Source organism: Pan troglodytes, chromosome 16 (genome assembly GCF_028858775.2).
Source record: "Pan troglodytes isolate AG18354 chromosome 16, NHGRI_mPanTro3-v2.0_pri, whole genome shotgun sequence".
Taxonomy (NCBI): domain Eukaryota; kingdom Metazoa; phylum Chordata; class Mammalia; order Primates; family Hominidae; genus Pan; species Pan troglodytes.
In genome coordinates, this window is record NC_072414.2 from 49,542,383 (window position 1) to 49,563,307 (window position 20,925).

The window sequence follows — 20,925 nt, forward strand, 5'->3', positions numbered from 1 at the left end:
TGAGATGCTTGGCTCCTGGGTGAGGGTTTTCTAGCTTCCCTATAGGTTTTGATCACTACCTGGGGGCCGTTCACAGACAGTTAGTCACTCACAGGAATCCTGGGTGTTTTATTGTGATAAATAGAATAATATTTAGGGATAGAGGTGCCCATTGCTTGTCAATCCACTTTGGCAATTGCAGAGACAATATTTATATACAAATGCTGCAGGTTCACATTTAAAACTTGGAATGCCAATTGCTTTTTAGCATTTGTGGCTCTGAGTTTACTTAGACCTATGACAGATTGGCTGGTGACAGGAGAAACATGTGCTCAAGGCTGACAACCCCCAGTTCTAAGTGGGGTGGTTTGTGTTAGAAGCCTCTTTTCTTCATACACAAAGCTGCTTTGAAATGTTTTTCTCTGAACACTCAGTTAGGTTAGATTAGGAGCCAACAAAGAAACCACAAATTATTATTCTGAAGTGATGATGAGTTTAACAGAATTGGTTAGCACTGTCTTTTGGTTAATCCAATGCAGGTTTGGGAGTGCACCGTGCAAATGCATGCTGTTCCTTAGAAGGCTTAGAAGGCTGCTATAGATTGACTCCTGCAAGGCTCTTGCAGACAAAAGATTGTCCGGAGCGTCAAGTGTTTTTTCCACATTGTCTTTTAACAGGCACTGGCTTGGGTAGATCTCTTTAAAGTTATTGATTCACAGGGAGAAACAGAGACTTGACAGAAACATGCTCAAATACCCTTAGTGTTTGCATTAGGGTTTGGGATAATGTTTTTTTTCTTTTACGTGTTTTCTACATAAACATTTTATGTTACACATTTTACATTACAAGTCATGAAACACATAGTTTAAGAAATATCTGCTTTGGGCAATGTAAGAAATAGATATATTGTTTTTCCAAACTCTAATGGTAGTCAGCTCTCATTTGCCCTTAGGATTGTTTCTCTGTGGGGCAGCCTTTGCTGTTAATCCCGGTCAGTGCAAGTTAAGTCGACTGTGTTTGTGATTTCCTTCTTAGGACAAGGTGTCTCAACTGGAGATGGAACTGGAAGAAGAGAGAAACAACTCAGATTTGCTGTCTGAGAGGATCAGTAGGAGCAGGGAACAGGTACTGTTCTATAGGTGAATGATGCGTGGATTGTCCTGTGTGAAAAAGGAACATGAGGGGTTAAACCTGGGGCTTCAGTTAAGGCCAGGAGAGAAAAATTCATGCCATCTAGAAATTGATGGAAGATTGAATAGTCATCACCATAGTGAGCTTCTAGGAGAGACTTTGACCAGATTACTTGTATTTTAGATTTTAAATTTTACTCCTTGGTCAGATTATTTCCTAATCTATACCTAGCATCATTTCAAGGTTTTTAGGTTTTGTTTTCATCTTTTTCATTAAGAAAGTCCCAATGCTAGTCAAGAAAGAGTGAAGGGCTTTATAAATGTTGATATACAGTTCGCCCAGCACCATTTCAAGGCTCTAGGCATACAACTGGGTAAGTTGTCATTAAAAGCACGTTCTATCATTAGAAGTTTCTACATGTATCCCCAGGTGTCTTGTAAATGAAGGGCTGAGACTAGTGAATACAAATTAATTATCTTTGAAACTGCCGCTGAGTGTTCTGAATCCTCTTTCCAAAATGCTTCCATATTTTATCTGTCAAGTGGTTTGGGCATGCACTGGGGACACAGAAACTAGTTAACAGTACCTCTGTTTCCTCGTGATCTCACTGCTCTCCCCAGATCTCATCTGCCACTCCCAGTCTATCTCAAAGCCCCTCTGAACCTTCACTTAATTAAAAAATGGAAACAAAGGTCAAAAGCCTTTGGATAATACTGCATGTGTTATCTGCACGTCGCTTGAGAAATTAGTTCCGTCATCTATAACATGAGAATAACTCTCCCCGATTGTCTCACAGTGTTGTCATAAGGATCAAATGTAAGTGAAACTCCTTCCAAAACTGCAAAAAGCATTCACTTGGAAAGTACTGTTACTGAACGTGAGTGCTTCATAGGTGTGTGTACTGCTAATTAACTTGTCAAGGAAAAGGCTGCGTCATAGAGCCTACTTTCTGTTGCACCTAACATGGTGCTGGCTACCACATTCCACACACTTGCTTGTTGAACTAATGACCCTTAGAGCCTCAGCCCTAAAAGGCACTTTTCCTTCTATGGCCAATAGATTGTTATTCATAACCACTTGGGAAACTTCCACTTTCTGCCTTATGTTTTTGTCTTTCTTTTTCAAATCTTCCCTATTCCAAAGGGCACTTTCCTCTGGTCTCTTCTGCTTATTCATATGGACTTCCCTTTCCTCGGTTCAGGGTGACCAAGAATTGGAAGTTCCAGAGCTTGGGGATAGCACCTTATGAGCAGGCAGCCCTGCTCAAAGTAGAACGTGAATCCCTGGCTGCTTTTCCATATTCTGTTAGGTCCCTGTTGATAGATTTCTTTGCAAACAAGTGGGATACTCATGCTCCTTTGCTCCTGAGAGTGAAGAAAGTTGCAACCCAGCTGTGTTCCCTCCACCCTCCTCATGGAGAGTGGGTTCTGTCTGCGTGTTCCCAGGCTATGATTTCTCTGGAGCTGCAACAGCCTATCAGGCCAGAGCTACACAGGTTTAGAGAGGGACCTTCCTGAAAATCAGAGGCCCAGATGGAGAGCTCAACCTTGACATCTCCCCTACTGCCCCCCAGGGTTCTTACTGAAGACTTTGTTTTCTAAGTTCTCTCACTGGAATAAAAGCTGTTTTGTGATGAGCCCCTGCCAGCCTGGCGAAGTAGCGACGTTCCCCCCAGACATGTCAGGATCCGCTAAATATTCACAATGACAAAGGATGTGACCATGGATTTGTTTTGCCAGCGCTTCTTGTGGCTTATGCTAGGAGGAATAGTGGGAAAGCCTGTCATCCTATCAGTAATGAGGCCGTTAAAACAGACCTTCAGTTCCATGTTTATATCAGAAACAAACACAGACGTTGAACCAGAACGTGTCTGCTTCCCTTAGCTCAGCTGACAGCCCAACACTGACAGAACTGATCATGCAGAGATCTGGTTCCAGAATTGCTCTGGACACTTCTTTTTCCTTTCAACTGAGCACTTGGATGATGGGGAATAGGACTGCTGTCCATGATGTGGTCAAGGCTAAAAATATTTCCACTAAGCCAAGAACTTGATGTCAGTTTAGGGGGGAAGTTAAGGGAACCGAGGACTTGAAGTAAGTCCAGGGAGGAAGTTAAGGGAACTCACTTGGTCTGCTGGGGAGAGCAGTGGGCTGGCAGTCCCAGTCCTGGCTCCTGCACTAGCCTCATTTACCTCTGGGAGAGTCCCAGCCTCTCTGAGCTCAGTCTCTAAAATCTATCAAAAGGAAGTCATTGATCCAGGTGATCTCTGAAGACTCTTCTGAATTCTAACATTGCAATGCTGCAAGAAGGTTTCATACATCCAGAAGCGTCTGACTCACCCTTTACTTTCCCCCCAATTCTCTCCCTGTATCTGAGTTACATGCCTAAAACGATGAGTTCCACCAATGTCTATAGCCTCTTTCCCTACCAGCTCTCTTTCCCTCTTCTGTTTTCTTTCTTCTCACTGCATCATCTGAGATAGGGAGGGTATAGCTTGGTGTTTGTTATAAGTGGAGAAATTGAGCACATTCACATGGACGTAGGAATTGGTAAGCCAATGAAACAGAAACGCTGGTGTCTCCTGATTGTGTTCTGAGAGCTTCTCTTCTGGCCTTTGCTGCCTCCTGACTTGTGAGGGAGGGCAGAGAAATGGGTGGGCCAAATACCCGCCTCCCTGGAAAGCATCTCATTCTCATTCAAAGTTGAGGTTGAGCCAAGGCTTATTTCCTGCCTCTTGAAATGAAGGCTCTCTGGGGAGGGCCTTGGGTACAGACAGATGGGCCCTGATTCTGAGCTCTTCTGGTCCACTTAGATTAACTTCTAGGGCCATGTGCCTGTGCTTTCCTGCTGAAATCAAAGCCAGAAAAGGGAAACTTCAAAACTTAGGGCCTCTTTTCCTCTCCCCCATCAAATGCTGACCTTATGACATCTCCTTAACAAGGACATCTCCTAAAAACAGGAAAGGGTGCTTGTTATCTTGAATCCAAGTAATAACATCGGCCCTGCCTTCCTAGCAAACTGCTACTAGGCACTGAAAAGAGAATGCATGGGACATTTTAGTTTGGCGATCTTGTTCTCTTTAAATTAAAAGGTTCAAACTTAACAGCTCTCTCCGTAAACTCTGAATTCTCACAAGCTCCTTTGCGGAATCTTTGCTTCCCCCAAACATCTCCCACTAGTCTTAGTGATGGGACTTAAGTGAATAAGCCAGAAAAAAGGTTTTCCAGCAATATTAGTGAATGGCCAACCCCTCTCATAGACTGTTAGATCTGGCAAGGACCTCAGAGTCCATCTCTCCCCACTTCACTGTAATGGATGAGAGATTTGAGGCCCAGAGTCACCTGGTGATTTGACCACAGTCATGCAGGCAATTGACTGCAGAGCTGGGCTTAGGCCTCAATTTCCAAGGCAGTGCTCTATCTACCCGTGCTTGCAAAATATGATGAATACCTGCTGTGTGCATGGCATTGCAGTAAAGCTCCAAGAGGACCAGAAATGGTCCCTGACCTTGAGTTGCTACAGTTTGTTTGAGGAGATGGGTCAGACCTAAAAAATTGATAACTAACAATAAAAAACAGTGGATACTAAATGCCAAGTAAAAGATTCAAGCAGCTAATGAGGGAAAGACCATCGTTGCAAGAGTGAGTGTGGAAGAATTACTAGAAAGAGGGCGGGGACCTGGGGTCAGCTCTAAAGAAGGGGTAAGACGTGAATAAACCAAGGGGATTGGGAATGGGATTCTAGATAGAAGGAATGGTGTGAACAAAGACTGGGAGGTAGGGATCTATACAGCATTTTGAGGAGCAATGAATGGATGAATGGATGAGTGTGGGTCAATCAGATTTCCAGTTTCCATAGGAAATGAAAGGAGATAAGTTTGAAGAGGCAGACTGAGGGTTTTGAATGGCTCTATTGTGAAGGCAGTGGGCAGCCATCGAAGGCTATTGAGCAGAAGAGTGAAGCATACACTGTGTTCTAGAAGAGTCATGCGCCGGGGGGGGGGGTGAGGACTGGAGAAGGGGTGACTGAGAGGAGGCCTCAACTGTGCTGTTACCAGGGCAGAGGACAAGGAAGGCTGTGTAAGATGGTGTATTTGACCCTTTCCATGCCTCCATTCTTTCTTTCTCTTATGCATACATTTGGCACTCACTAAATGCTGGCCATGTTGTTTGTAAGTTCCCAGCCTGTATTAGTTTGTTCTCACACTGCTATAAGGACATACCTGAGACTGGATAATTTATAGAGGAAAGAGGTTTAATGGACTCACAGTTCAGCATGGCTGGGGAGGCCTCACAATCATGGCAGAAGGCAAAGGAGGAGCAAAGGCACATCTTACATGGCGGCAGGCAAAAGAGTGTGTGTAGGAGAACTGCCCTTTATAAAACCATTAGATCTCATGAGACTTATTCACTATTATGAGAACAGCACAGGAAAAACCTACCCCCGTGATTCAGTTACCTCCCACTGGGTCCCTCCCACAACACGTGGGGATTATGGGAGCTATAATTCAAGATGAGATTTGGGTGAGGACACATTGAAACCATATCACAGCCTTTCTAAGGGCTTCCTTTACATGCTCAGGACAGTGTTATTCAGAGTGATGGATTCAGGAAATCCTAATTGAGAGAGAAACGTTTTTCAAACCTCTTGGATGTTTGGACTTTGTTTTCAAGTCTGACTGCTATGAAGGAGAAGGGATGGATTTGGAGTTGATAAAATGATATCTCCTTTATGAAATAGAAGTAAGGAGTATCTGTTTTCTCACCCAAGTATAGTCCCATCATATACAGAAAGGTTTCTGATTGGCTTATAAGTTGAAAGAAGTTGAAGTTGCTGGCGTTTGGTCTGTTTAAATCCAGAGTAATCCTTTTTCCTTTCCATCCTCCAAAAACCATGTTTCCATTTATGACAATTGCCATCCTTACCAATGATTCCCTAAGGGCTAGGCACTGTGCTGGGTGCCTCACTCACTTTCTTGTTGTTTTCAGGGCTTTCAAGGTGAAGTGACTACATAGGGTCACACAGTTTGTAGGAGGTGGAGTCACAGTTTGACTCCAAAGCCTCTTGCCTATTCCCATCATCCCTGAATGAGACTATGTCATGATCTTAAAGACCACTCCTTCAAATGCATTTGGGTCTCCATTCCCAAGTTAAAAGTGGTGTTTCTTAAAATGGGTGAGGAGTTAAGTTCAGCTGATCCTCTCCTGATTCTTTATGAGTGCAGGATTCAAATAGCCAAAGAGAGGTCCGGCTTCATATGCTTTAAATTAAAGGCCAATAGCTGGCTTGATAAGCACTGCTGCAAACGCTTCACAGCAGAGCTGGGCCTACATGGGAAGGCGTTCTCTTGGCTATGGAGACCATGATGACCCAGCCCAGTGGAAAGATGACTCATCAAGCCCAGGCAGCTGGCAGGCAGGAAAAATACCAACTCGAGCTTTGGGTGGCTTCATGGTCTCTCCAGGGACTGAGCAAGGCTGCCTTGTTGCCTCGGCAACTGCAGGATTAAATGCCAGTGATAGAGTTGTGGGCTCCTACAGTCACTTTCGGGAACTGCTCCTCAGTCAGCATCAGGGGTGCCACCCCTGCTAAATGGGACCGTCGTCTTTGCAGTTGTGAGTGAAAGATCAGAGGGGGGTTTTCTTCTTCTTCTTTTTTTTTAATTGAAATGCTCCTAATCTCAGAACTGCCTCTTATTGTATCAGCTGCTCAAAAACCCAGTGTGTACAGTTGATTAATAACAATTTTCCTTTTTTGTGATTATTATTTTTAATGCCAGCCAGGAGTGTGGGCTTGCCAACCTCTTTACAGCCCAATGATAAACACAGGTGATGGGGTTCAGTATTGTTATTGGCCATCACAAATAGCTCTGGCTTTCCATTAACCCAAAAGACAGCTACTTACAATTCTGAGAGCTGGCTCAGGTCATGGGTATCTCTGACATAAAACCCACTGGAATCTGATACTGTGATTTCCGATCAAAATGCTCAGGGCTTAGCATTCTTTCAATCCAGCTGTGATATACTTTTGCCTTCAGCTCCTGTTCTGTTTTTAATTTGACTGGAAAGTTTTTGTTTGTGCTATTTAATGTAGTTGAAGGGTAAACAACATAGAAAGCACTAAGCTTATATAAAGAAATACTTTCCCAGCCTTGAGTTTACTCTTCTCTGGTCCAGGATGCTGGCTCAGCCAAGCCATAGGTTTTTCCCTCCTCCCCGCCACCCCCCGCCCCAGGGCAGTGCCAGTGTGGGCTCAGGGTAAGAATTTGATTTACGATATTCCCAAGTCAAGGGGCCTAGTCCTGGGATCACTGCACTGAGGACAGCTAACAGCAGGGACACACAGGATACTTCTGGGTTTATGTTGAAACCCATCCTTCTTGGGGCATTGTCCATAATACCACATAGTATTTCTTGTATAAGGCTCCACATGGTGGATTTACTTTAGAATTTCATGTCAGGCTGTCCTTTGAAGAACAAAAGGAAGCCTATTATGTTTACCAAAAGCCTGGGTTTGCAAAGACTCAAGGAAATGGACTGCCTGCTCAGGTCACAGTAACTGTTAAGTTTTATGGCTACACATTTATTCCTTCCTGTTCTTCACTCTGATTTATTTTACATTTCCATTTTAATAGACATCTTTTAAGGGGCTATGGTGGGGGATAAATAATTCCTTTCCCCCCCCCCCCTTTGGAGAGTCACCATTATCCTGGGGCTCTCCAGGGGCCCTCCAGGGAGGTCTTGAACCTGTGGGGACCCTTGGGGATGCTGCCATGCTAAGTGCTGCTCTGCACAGGGAAGTCTGTTTCCTGGTGGGATCCAGATTTTTCAGACATTGGCACTGAGGGTGCAAGACTGTGGCCAGTGGCTGCTGCTTTATGTGGCAGGATTTGTCCTGAACCCCCAGGCTGGGCCCAGGGCTGCGTGACCACTTGGCCATCCTGGAATCCCTCCACGCACTCTCTGCACTCTGCCTCACTCCACCATAGACACGTTCTCCTTCTGGGCTCCACAGTCCCTGTCTAAACTCTCCTCCTTGTGGATCTTCTTCCTTTATTGAGAGTCCTAGGTCCTACAGGTTTGCGAAGACACAATGGGGAGGGGAAAAAGGAGTGTATGAGTTTTTGTCAGAAAACCTAGGTTGGAATCCCAAAGCTGCTTCCACCTAACTCTGACTCAGAAGCTGTTTCTGGACCTCCCACCTGGAAACTCAGGGTGATAACATCTGCCTCGGAGAGTTCCCACCCATTGCCCAGCTTGAGGGGCTCTTGATTCTTGGTGTTTCCCCTCTGGGTCTCCTGGCCGGGAGCACAGCTGCAGAGCGATGCCTGCCTCTGCTTTGCTGGCCGTTTATTGTCTTCTGGTATTTTTCAGCCGCACACTCCACAGCAACTAGATTTCTTTGTCTCTCTACAAGCCTTCAGTTTTTCTTTATCCCTTCACTTTTCAGAAAATAATCTACCTTCCCTCCCTTTCTTGCCTCTACCTTCCCTTTGAGCTACAGGCTCCTGCCTTCCACCAAGCCCTGGAGGATCCTCTTCCTCTCCCCACCCACATTCTGACCCCAAGACAGGGCTGGATCCTGTCCCTCCGCTTGCTGGGTGGCTGCTCTCCTGTGACACTCCCTTCTCGATGTCCACTGGTTGTGACTTTTCTCTCCTCTGTGGCTTCTCATTGACACCTAACAATAGGTGTGGGCGTTTCTTGCACACCCTCGTGCCCCCTCCAGCCCTGGGTCATAGCTGCTGTCTTAGTCGCTGCTGGATTCCAGAGAAGTGTGGTGTCTATTCCCACCTCTTCACCTCCAGCGCCTCCTCTGAGCTTTGCAGTCAGGCTCACCTCTCTGCAGACCCTTCCAGAAGCAAACTTGGTTCTTGTCCAGCCTGTGTGCTTTACCGGCAGTCCTTGCCCTTCTTGCCTTTTGGGATAGATCCTGGATTCTCCCTGCCTCCCCTGACATGGGGGGTTGGAGGGATCCCCAGGGCACAGCTGCAGATCCTCCTTATTCTTTATATGTCGCTCCTTGGTGGGCTCACCTGTTCTGTGGCTTCCACCGGCATCGCCCAGTTGGCCCCACATGCATCACCAGGAGGAATCTAAGCACAGATGGGGATGTTAACACTGCCTACCTCATTGGTGGTGGCCAGGAGTAAATGAGATAATACTATTCAAATCCGCAGGACTTGCTTTCCTAAGCACAATAAATCTGTGAGCAACTGTCACAGTATGATTTTGGGTCCTGTGTGACTACTCTCTGTCTTCCTCTCCACCCAATCCATCGATTGCTTAACCTGCCCCCTCACCTCCCTCACATGGCTAATTCCTTCCAACACTGCCCTTCTCTTTCTTACCTCCTACTCTGTGTTACTGGTGGTCTGCCCCCTTCCGGTTTTGAAAGCTGCATTCCCTACCCTGCCCATTGTATTAGCCTGTTCTCATGCTGCTAATAAAGACATACCTGAGACTGGGCAATTTATAAATGTTTAGTTGACTCACAGTTCAGCATAGCTGGGGAGGCCTTATGATCATGGCTGAAGGTGAATGAGAAGCACAGTCATGTCTTACATGGCGGCAGGCAAAAGAGACCATGTGCAGGGGAATTTCCCTTTATAAAGCCATCAGATCTCGTGAGACTTATTCATTATCACAAGAACAGCATGGGAAAGACCCGCCCCCGTGATTCAATTACCTCCTACTGGGTCCCTCCCATGACACTGGGGATTGTGGGAACTACAATTTAAGATGAGATTTGGGTGGGGACTCAGGCAAACCATATTACCCTTTTTTCTACCCTGCCTATCCCTGATCTCATTTAGGTTTCAGCTTAGTGTCTGTGTCCTGGAAGCTTTTGCTGGCCCTCTGAATCTGGGCAGTCACCCAGTGCACCCACCCTAGCACACTGTCCTTTCCTGTCATAGTGACACTGACCTCTTATGCAGGGCTCGTTCATTTGTCCCCCACTAGGCTATATGGAGAGCGGGCACTTTCTGGGTCTCTTTGTCACAATGTCCTGCATAAGACACATCATGTCGTTTGAACAGCGAACAAACCCATCCTATCGTTCTGAGACTACCCTTGCCCAGCACACAAGCGTGTGCACTCGCAGACACATGCTTGCTCTCATTATGACAATGTGGGTTTTCCCCAGGGGAAACTCCTAATGGTTGAGAGACGGGGTGGCTACTCTGCCTAAGGATGGAGGCAGGCGCCTCTGGCTTCCTCAGAAGGGTGCCACACAGTACCCTGAAGGGTAGAGGAGGCACCAGGTTGTGCTTTTATTGTATCATTGGCCAGCTCGGGGGCCCTTACAGCGTGTCTCATTCAATCAAGTTCCTTGCTTAGGAGCCTGTATCCCAGAAGTTAGATCAACAAGGTCACAGGTGAGGGACAGACAGAGCTAGCAGGACAAGTTAGGCCACTGCTGTTTTTCTCTGTAATTGTTTCCCATTGCAGTGGAAATTTAACCATGTCCTCAGTGAAGTGCTGGGCCCTGCCCTGGGCACATGAACAGAACGGCTGCCCCTGGGAGGCACGTCTGTCCTCAGTCCCGTGGCCCAGCTGTTCTGCTGACCTCCACATGTGAGGTGTCAGTGGCTGGTTCAGAAACCACCTTGGGAGCAGGGCCGTGAGCCTGCATTCATTCCCCTTGCACTTTGTGCTGGGGTAATAGTGACAGCAATTGTTCTGGTGCCCTCTTTGCAGTGTGTGATTCGTGAGGGCCCTGGGGCCCAGCAGAGTGGGAGCGGGCCTGAGTTGGGTGGACGTGCCCTGCCTGCTGGTCCTGGCCACTGCTGGCATTTTTCCCTTCTCTATGCAAGATGCCCTAAGGAGGCTGGACTGCCCTTCTGTGCCCGGATGTTTATGCTACAGCTGCATTTGAACTCTAGGTCTATTGGAATCCTTTTCACTTAGATGGTCCAGAGACAGAGCCATGAAGTAATGGGCAGTGCAGGGGCTCAGCCTGTCTCTAGCCCTGCTCCTGAGGTTACTTGCATAACCGCTGCCGTAGGCCTCAATTTCCTCTGCTGAACATTCTGAACCTCCATGATTTAGATGCCTGCCAGTTAGGAATTTAAAAATGTGAGCATTTTCTTTGGACCACCTGGTACCCCCTCACCTAGGGGCAGAGGCCCAGCTTCCCCCTGTGGTGTTGGAGGCCTTTGTGTCCCAACCCTGCCTGTCCCACCAGCATCATTTAGCCCCCTTCCCCGTTGCCCACTCTGGGCCAGTGACATCATGCTGTGTGACTCACCTCGGTCAGGACAAGGGGAGCCAGGGAGCAAATGCAAGCCTGGCCCAATGTGGGGTGTCTCCTCTGGCCATTCCTGGGACCCCAGTTCTTGCTCTCCATGGGGGACAGTGAGGAAGGGGTGAGCTTATCTTTTACTCACTGGGGTGCTTGTACAGGTGGCGAAATTCAACTTGAGGCCAGGCCAAGTAAGCCTGTGTCAGATGCTCTCCAGGCCCTGGTGTCTGGGGCTGTGTGTGCACCTCTTAGCCATGTTGGATCCTGGAATTCATTTTCATCCTTAAGAAGGAAAAGGTGGTTTTATTTTACTGGCTTAGCTTGATTCTTCTGGCTTCTTCAGGCTGCCCTCTGCTGGACAGTTCTGGCAACAGGGTCTGGAGCCTCCGCCTCATAACTCATTTTACTCTTGCACAAGCCACTGGGAATTGGGAGAAGAGATGCTGATGGTCAGGCGATGGGATTTCTTCCCTGGTGCTACACAGCAAGGCTCCTTTCCTGAGCATAGAGGAAACCCTCAGGAGTGTTCAGCCTTTGTCAGGTCATCTGATGTTGCTCAGCATTCTTACTGACTTTTGTTTCTGGCATAAAAAAGGAGAAATCTAGCAGTGTCTGAGATATGCTCATGGCTCTGGGAAGCCCCTTCTGGAGTTTGAGCTTATAATGCAGCAGTCAGGAGCACAGGTGAATGCTAGCTCCCCCATTCCTGGTTATGTACCTCTTGGGGAAGTTGAGTGACTGACTCATCCTGGTTCACCTGGGACTGTCCCAGTTCAGCATGGAAACAGCCTGAGAACATCCTCAGTCCAGGCAAACTTAGACAGTGGGTCACTCTGCAAGTTGATTGACTTTTGGAAGCCTTAGTATCCTCAGAGAGATACTGTTATCTCCTTCTGAGGGTTGTTTGTGAGTGTCATAGGATCCTACCTGTGGAGTCTAAGCAGGTGTGCCAATTTTCTAGGGCTGCTGTAACAAAGTAACACAACCTGGGTGCCTTAAAACAACAGAAATCTATTGTCTCATGGTTCTGGAGGCCAGAAATCTGAAATCAGAGTGTTACCAGGGCCATGCTGCCTCTGAGACCAGTAGGGAAATGATTCCTTGCCTCCTCCTAGCTTCTGGTGGTTTCTGGCAATCTTTGGTAATCACTGGCTTGTATACCCATCACCCCAATCCTCCATCTCCCCAGAGTGCCCTCCCTGTGTCCGTCTTCACGTGGCCGTCTTCCCTGTGTACGTGTTTGTCTCTGCATCCAAATTTCCCCCTTTTAAAGGACACCAGCCATACTGGATTAGGGCCCACCTTAATAATCTCATTTTTAACTTGATTACCTCTCTAAAGTCCCCATCTCCAAATAAGGTCACATCAGAGGTACTGGGGATTAGGGCGTCAACATATCTTTTTGAGGGGACACAGTTCAACCCCTAAGAGCAGGGCTAGCTTTGACTCTTACTGTTATTTGTATTACCAGTATTGCAATCATCAAGAAACCAAGAAAGAACTAAGAAACAGATCCCGTACCCCAGAGCAGATGGCACGAGGGGCTGGGTAGGGCAACCCCCTTCATAAAGTGGAGGTTGACATTCAGTTCCTTGCCACCATTTCAGTACAAAAGATACAGGAACAGTCCTTCTAACCTCTGGGCTTTTGTTCTGCTTGCTGTAGATGGAGCAGGTGAGGAATGAGCTACTTCAGGAGAGAGCTGCGAGACAAGACTTGGAGTGCGACAAGATTTCCCTGGAGAGGCAGGTGAGGGCAGCCAGCCTGTGAGCTGCCTCCCTGTCCATCCGCTAACCCTCCCCCACTTCACTGCTTTGAACTAGAAGCCCTTGGAGGTCCCTCCTTTACTTGGCATCCCAAGAACTCTGGGGGGTAACAGTCCTTTTCCAGAGTTGTTTTTCCCGGTCATATGAAATCTGCATGGAAGCTTGGCAGCCGAGGGAGGAGGAATTGCGTGTGTTATTTTCTAGATCCTGAAGAGAGCTAAATTCTAATGTAAAGAGAATGAAAAAGAATCCACGTCATCAAACACATGAGTGACTCAGAAAGCTTCATCGGGTCATTATTTCTTTTACATGATTTCTGTTCATGTTCTTCACTGCACAGGACTGGCAAAGGAGCCTATTTCTCCTGTCCCCCTGTAGGTTTATAGGGCAAGGCAAAGCCCGTTTGACATCCGGGAGTCTTAGGACATGGCAAAGGTTTCATTCAGGCTTATGAGGGAGTGTGATAGAACCTCTTCTTCTGGCCTGCAGCTGAGTTCAAGGGTTTTCCTTGGAAACATCTCTGTGTTCCCCAGGTCTCCAGGCCACAGGCCCTGGTGCGGAAAGCAGCCTCATCGCATGCAGCGACCAAACACCAGGTTCTGCCCCATATTCTTCGCTGCTCTGCACAGAGCGTGGCAGACACAGAGCCCCTCACAGTCTCCCTATGTTGTTCCAGAACAAGGACTTAAAGAGCCGGATTATCCACCTGGAAGGTTCCTACAGGTCCAGCAAAGAGGGGCTGGTTGTGCAGATGGAGGCCAGGATCGCGGAGCTGGAGGACCGCCTGGAGAGTGAGGAGAGGTGAGCCGGGCCCACCCACTGCAGTGCAGAGGCCCCAGTGGGCAGTGACAGTCCCATCGCAACGTGCTCTCACATTTGGGATCTGTCCTGATCCTCATAGCCTGTGAGGAAGGCAGAGCAACTACACCCTTACTTTTATTATTTCCATTTTATAGGTGGGAAAACAGAGACCCATCAAAATAAGTGACTTGAGTAAGGTAGCCTGGCTGGATACTGGTGTAGCTGGGTAAAAGTTTAGGACCCCCACTTCTCAGTCTATGGTGGTGCCACTGTACTTGCTGTCCCTTTTCCCGTTCTCTAAATAGGACAGGCTGCCTTGGAAGCTACCGAGTTTGAGCCACTTTAGAGGCCAGAAGGCTGACTCTGCCCTGGTGGCCAGATGAATTTAAGCAGAGGCTGACTAGCCACCAGTCAGAGATGGGGCAGGTCCTCCTGCAGTGTGTGGGAGGGACATGGGATCAAGTGAGCACACTCCTTTCCAGCAACTCAGTTCTCTGCAGCTAACTCTCTAATGGCAGCCCGAGGGCCAGCACCAGGTTCAACTTGAGCAGCCTTCCAGCCGTCGTTCTGACTCACAGCCCCTCACCTTCCTAGAAGGAGCGTGGTGTGCTGGCATTTGACACTTTACATTATCTATTGTGTTAGTTGGACTTTTGGGGAGTCAGGCCAGAACAGCCTGGAGTAGACCCAAGACATCTGCAGTTTGTGACTTCTTGCCTTACAAAGTAAAGCTCAGAAACTCCAGGCAGGTCGAGCCATGGCTCAGCCCCTTGCTGGCTCTGAAGCCTTGGGCCAGTCACTCCCCTTCTCAGAGCCCCATTTCCTCACGTCTCTCACAAGCAGCTTTTTCTCCTGCGAAGTTGTGTTTCCCTGACCCTAAGCCTTGAGCTGACCAGGCACCCCTGGCTGGAACTTCCCCTCCTCCACAGCCTAGGCTGGGCCCCCTGCAGGGATGGGAGTGAGAGGGTTCTTGGTTCTGTCTCCCCTCTTCCAGGGATCGGGCCAATCTTCAGCTCAGCAACCGGCGGCTGGAGCGGAAAGTGAAGGAGCTGGTGATGCAGGTGGATGATGAGCACCTGTCACTGACTGATCAGAAGGACCAGGTGGGAAGCCTCTGCATGCATTTGCTCTTAGATGAGATAGCGTGTCTCAGGCTGAGGGAGCAAGGGAGGCAAGGCCTCCCTGAGCAGGAGTGGAGTGTGAGTGGGCTGATTCCTCCCTTTCCACGCACCCAGTCACATCATCAAATGGGGGCTTCTTGCCTACGTAATTAGGGGATATCAGCAAATTCTACACCCTGAGTTTGGCTTTAAAGAGTCACCCTGTCTTAGTGCCTGCTCTCCATGTTTCCCAAGAGACTGGCTGCCCCATTGCCCATGTCTTGGTTGCCTGGGGAGATGGTGGCCGGACCTGGGGTAAGCTGAGCACTGGGGCTGGGCCATCAGCCGGCACTCAACCCACACTCTCTCCCCGTGCAGCTGAGCTTGCGTTTGAAAGCCATGAAGCGGCAGGTGGAGGAGGCTGAGGAGGAAATCGACAGACTGGAAAGTTCTAAAAAGAAGCTGCAGAGGGAGCTGGAGGAGCAGATGGACATGAATGAGCATCTGCAGGGGCAGCTCAACTCCATGAAGAAGGACTTAAGGTGGGCAGGTGTGGAGGCCACAGAGGGCCGGGTAATCTCCCCACAGTTGAGACAGGCTCTGCTTTCAGAGCATTCACACTCCTGTTGTCTCAAGCCAGCTCCTCACTGTTGCTTTTGGGGTTATCGTATCTTAGAGATGAAGGTGGCTGTGTCCACTTTAGTCACCTTACGTGGGCAGTAGGGTCTCATGCATGTCATTCTTATACCAATGCCCCAATGCCAGCTGAGCTGGGTAGATATCATCCCTGTTGATCATAAGGGGAAACGGAGGCTTAGGGCAGATAAGACTAGCTCACACCATCATGGAGGGGCAGTTCCTGGGCCATCCTGGGCTTTTTTCTGACTTAGGGAGAAATAAGGTGAAGTTCTGGTTTGTATCCTCAAGAGGACTAGGATTCCCCAAGCCTGGTTTCCAGGAGAGAGCAGCTCTCTGAAGCTGTCTGCCGTGGTCCTAAGGATGGAGACGTGGAATGCAGGGTTGGGGACTTTGTGGGTTGCTTTTTCTGCTCTAGGGTCTCTCCCCGGGGTATGAGGTAAGGTTCATGAGATTAGGTTCATGGTAATCCATAGAGCTGAGCCTTTCTTGGAGGCTGGCTGTGACATGGGGCTCTGTGCTGGCTGCCTGGGTAGTTCTCATCAATGGACAGAAGGCTCCAGCCCATTGAGAGTCCTGTAAAACAGGGCCTATCAGGTCACTGGCCCCAAGGTTGGCATTAGGGTGCAGCATTTAAGAGGGCACCAAAAATCTCAATAATTAAGATAGATAACATTTTAATGCAATATTTAAAAGATAATGCATGCAATCCATGGTGAACAAGATACCAAAATTTTAAATTAAGACAAGATCAATAATAACAACCTGGGGAAATCAACAATACTGATCCTATCCCAGCCTGGCCCACCCCACCAGCACAGGCTTTCCGTGCCAAAATGGGGGCGGTGGACTCCCTGTGGCTGAAGGGGCCATCAGGTGGAGACCTGTTACATTCATGTGTTTCTTTTCTGTGCCACTCAGTGGGGTGCAGGGACAGCAACCCAAAACCCTCCCTTGAAGTCCAAATTAGCTATGGGCCCAGGGCCAGGAAACATGCCCCTTGTCATTTCAGCAGACTGAAGAAGCTGCCGACTAAAGTGCTGGATGACATGGATGATGACGATGACCTCAGCACGGATGGGGGAAGCCTCTATGAGGCGCCTGTGAGCTACACATTCTCCAAGGACAGCACCGTCGCCAGCCAGATCTGAGTGCTCTCCCAGCCTGTGGAAGTGCCTGTCATTCCTGCAGGAGCTGCAGCCACCCAAAGTGGGAGGCAGGGAGGGGAGCATCTGTCTGCCACTGAGACCTATCACAGCCTCTTTGCACAGCATGCCAGCTCCTCAGTGTTACATTCCTCGCCAGGGTCTCTCAGTGGGTCTTCGACAGGGAGCTTTTGCAGTTTAAAATGTTGGGATGCCTGAGGACCAGGAGCCACCACCCACTGGGGTGTTGTGAGAGATACACTTTGGTAGGCTGAGGCCCCTGTTCCACAGCCACTATTTGCATTGCTGTCCCTGCCCCCTCATCACTCCCCCTGCCAAGACAAAGGGTCCAGAAGGCTAGGACTTACTTAATAGCACTGTGCAGGGAGGAAACCATGTATAGTTTGTACATATTTTAAACCAGACCTTCTCACGAACTGCTGCTGTTGGGTTTGGAATGTGATGGAGGCTTGGTAGGGTGGCTGGTTTGTAAAGTTCATGCATCTATATTGAGTATTCTTTTTTTTTTTTTTTGAGATGGAGTTTCATTCTTGTTGCCCAGGCTGGAGTGCAATGGCGCAACCTTGGCTCACTGCAACCTCTGCCTCCCTGGTTCAAGTGATTCTCCTGCCTCATCCTCCCAAGCAGCTGAGATTACAGATGACCACCACCACTCCTGGCTAATTTTTTGTATTTAGTAGAGACGGGGTTTCACCATGTTGGTCAGGCTGGTCTTGAACTCCTGACCTCAGGTGATCCACCTGCCTCAGCCTCCCAAAGTGCTGAGATTACAGGCATGAGCCACCGCGCCCAGCCATTGAGTATTCTTTTTTAAAATATGAAGCTATTAGATTTTAAGTGTTGAGGAGCAGAGGTGAGAAGAGAGAGAGAGAGAGAAAGTCAAATAAAGTCAAAGACCAGTTTGGAAACCAAAGTTGGAAAAGAAGAATTGTAGTGGTCATGGACAGCTAAGACTGAGCATAGCAGTTCACATGGTCTGGGTAAACAAGTCACTGGCACAGGGGAAAGCCAGAAGGTTGCTTGTGTCTGTGACTGCAGCTATGGCCTTGTTTGCTTAGTTTATCTAGAATTCTGTTATAATTTCTGAACTGTTCTGAGACCTGTTCCCAGTCACTGATTGCAATTTCTTTTACACAGGTTGGGTAGGGAGAGTTGTAGGTAAGGCCTTAAACAAATGAGGCCGTTTCTGGAAGGATAGGGCTGTGTGGTCATGTCCCACAGCAAGCTTTTGGGATCGGGGGAATAAGAGGGTATGGAGGAAAGGTTCATAGACTTAGGTGTGAGAATGAGGTGGGAGGTGTCTGGTAAGGTCATGGGGGAAGGGAGATGAGAGAGGAGATAGGCAGATGTGGGTATGGGGCCCAGTGTGAGAAGGAAGACAGAGAAGTTCTTGAAAGCTGGGGGATGTGTGGGCAAGAGGTGGATTGAGCAGGATCTCAGGATTATGTCGAGGAAGGGAAGAAAGAAACAGAAGTCAGGCAGAGGCGTGTCTGTGCAAACTGGAGGACTCCTTCCAATTTCCTGAAACAAAGCGACATCGCCAGCAGCAGGCTGACAGGGAGTGGTTGAGGTCTGGGAGCCAGGCCACATGGCTGGAGAGGAATTTCAGGGAGCATAGCATCGGGAGGATGCTAGATATCCAGGGACTCCCTCCTGGCCTTCCTGTGTCACTTCACAATGTGACAGTCCCCAGGCATGCCCACAGGCCAGGCCCAGTCACAGCTGGGCTTCCACAGGTCAGAATATAGGACAGGACATGGTCAGGGAGAGGACCCTGTGAGTTGGTGACATATATGTGGCAGAGATGGTAGTGTTCAGCTGCTTCAGCAGTGTCCCCAACCATCCCAATAGGGTGGGGGCCTGTGGGCCAGAGGACTCCATGACAGTTGCCATGGAGTCCCACCTGCGCCAGGTCAGAGCCACCCGGCAGGTTTCAGAGTGGTCAGCCCAGTTTAAGGGTGGGAGTCTGGAGCCAGACAGCCAAGCCCCTTCCACATCTACAGGGTCACTGTCATCCTCACCACAGCCAGGGGTGATTCTCACCTCTGCCTGCTTATGTGGGGTGTGGCCGATTCCTCCCTTTAGTCATTCATTCATTTAGCAAATATTTATTGGGCATCGGTGATGTGTCAGGCACAGTCCTTGGCACACAGAATACAGCAGTGAATTAAACAGGCAAAAATTCCTCCCCTCCTGGAGCTCAGTGTCAGGAAAGGGGGTGATAAATGACAATCAAATCGACATGGAGGTTGAGCACCTCTGTACTCAGCCCTCTGTCTGTCCTTCTGAGGACGCAACAAGCCTGGTTCCCTAGAGCTCACTTTGACCCTCGATATGTTCATAATTTCCCTGCTGCTTCTCCCATCGTTAGACATCTGCCAGTAAGCCTGCTGAGAGAAGCCTCAGCCCACTCATACCTAGAGACACTGCTGGGGAAGGTCAGCACACCCAAGAACTTTGGGAGTGTGTGTCTGTTTTGGTTTGTGAGAAAGTAGCTGCCCCTCATTCTGGCCAGTTCTTTCCAGTAGCCATGGGGCTGGCTACAAGAAGCAAAACTGCCCATGCAAAGAGAACACAGGTCACTTTTCAAAACACTTGCATCATTACCCTAAAAATAGGCTGTTATGCGTTTTGACAATTGCGCTATCCTACACTCTGAGGGAGATGGCAACACATGCGGTATAGTGGAGTGGGAAGAGTTGAGACTGAAAGTTAAGAGAAGGGTTTTCAAGTCCCGGCTCATCTCACCCCAGTGACCTTGACAGTGTGCTCACTCTCAGAGCCATGGATTACGTGGGACAAAGTGCAGATTAGGGCCCACGGTCCTTTCCAGGTATAACATGCTATCGCTCTTTAATTTTATTATATATACATACTTTTCTTCTGTTTTTTGCTTTAAGAACTAACCCCGATCAAGAGTATTTTCTTTAGCTAGCTTAAAAAGAAAACATATATTTTATGTAAAAACACATACATGGCCAAATGCAATACTGAAGAGACAATCATCCTGTATCTTTTATGGTTTTTCCTGCTTCTGAGTGTTGTTCTACAATGCCCGTTGACTTATTCCATTGCGTCTCTGCTTTAGGGTATGGTTTGGTTGCTTTGGGTTGTCATGAGAAAGAGACATTCTCCTTGCAGCTACCTCCATGTAAGTGAATTCCTGGATAAAGCAAGATTTCCTTTCAATAAACGCTGTCACCCAATGGGAATTTTGACTCTCCTGTGATTGTGACTTCTTTGTTTTCTCCAGAGCTTGGCTCTGTGTCCTTTAAGAAACTGTCAAGGTGAGTGGCTGGGAGCTACTGAGGGAAGTGGAACTTGGAGGCCTTCCAGCCCTGGGACTGGTTTCTGAAACAGAAGGGTGGGGACTGGTCAGTGGTGAATGCTGAGGGAATTAATGGCTCTGGATTCTTGTGATGTTCTGAGAAATCCAAACTGCCCGTTCCAGAAAATGGCAAAAGAGGAAGCATGTTCAATGTTAATTACAGAATAAGCAGGAGCCCCCTGTTTACCCCTTTTCCTAAATTCGAGGTCTTCTGCAATCCTAGTTGGCCCATAATCTCTCTTGATCTCACACCAGGCCCATAGCAGGCACCACAGTCTCTATTTTACAGAAACCAAAGCAGCTTCCTCATGGAAGGGGACCGATGATGATCATTGTCCTCAGATCTATCTATTCTTTGCCCTGTCCCCTGGAGGCTGACCCGTACAGGCCATGGGTTCCCTGATGGCCACTCTGGTTGGGTTCAGCCAGTGGGAGCAGGTGGAATTCTGGGTGTGTCTGCATCACTCCCTGCTCTGTGTGGCACTTTCAAGTGGGCTCCCCTGGGACTTGGGTGATCTCTCCTTCAGCCTCCAGTTCTAAGGGCGGGTCATGGCTTTCTCTTGCTGTTCCTCTCTGGGTCCCCGCCTTGGTGGGTTCCTGCCACACTGCCCACCCACCAGAGCAGCCCTTCATTGAGCTGCCGCAGTTCACTGCTGTGTCCTGTCCAGAGCTCTGTCCACAACCGCCTCTGCCTCCAGGTCAATGTGGATGACTATCCCTCCAGCTCTCTGGCAGCACTGATTCTCCTGGTTCTAATTGGAAGGGGTAACCTA

At 48.5% G+C, this 20,925-nt stretch overlaps 1 protein-coding gene across 9 annotated transcripts in view; it reads left to right on the top strand.

The window, feature by feature from the left end:
- CGNL1 (cingulin like 1) overlaps positions 1–20,042 on the top strand; it is a 174,105-nt gene extending 154,063 nt beyond the window's left edge. For 5 of the 9 annotated variants that reach the window (XM_009429214.5, XM_054666968.1, XM_016928276.3 and 2 more), the window contains 6 exons: positions 1,015–1,104; positions 13,021–13,104; positions 13,798–13,922; positions 14,917–15,025; positions 15,401–15,564; positions 16,671–20,042. In XM_009429214.5, the coding sequence (XP_009427489.1) occupies positions 1,015–1,104; positions 13,021–13,104; positions 13,798–13,922; positions 14,917–15,025; positions 15,401–15,564; positions 16,671–16,809 (711 nt within the window). In that variant the 3' untranslated portion in view covers positions 16,810–20,042. The remainder of the gene's footprint in view (positions 1–1,014; positions 1,105–13,020; positions 13,105–13,797; positions 13,923–14,916; positions 15,026–15,400; positions 15,565–16,670) is intronic. The other 4 variants (XM_054666967.2, XM_054666969.1, XM_510437.8 and 1 more) reach the window with 1 other exon arrangement.
- The last annotated feature ends 883 nt before the right edge of the window (positions 20,043–20,925 follow it).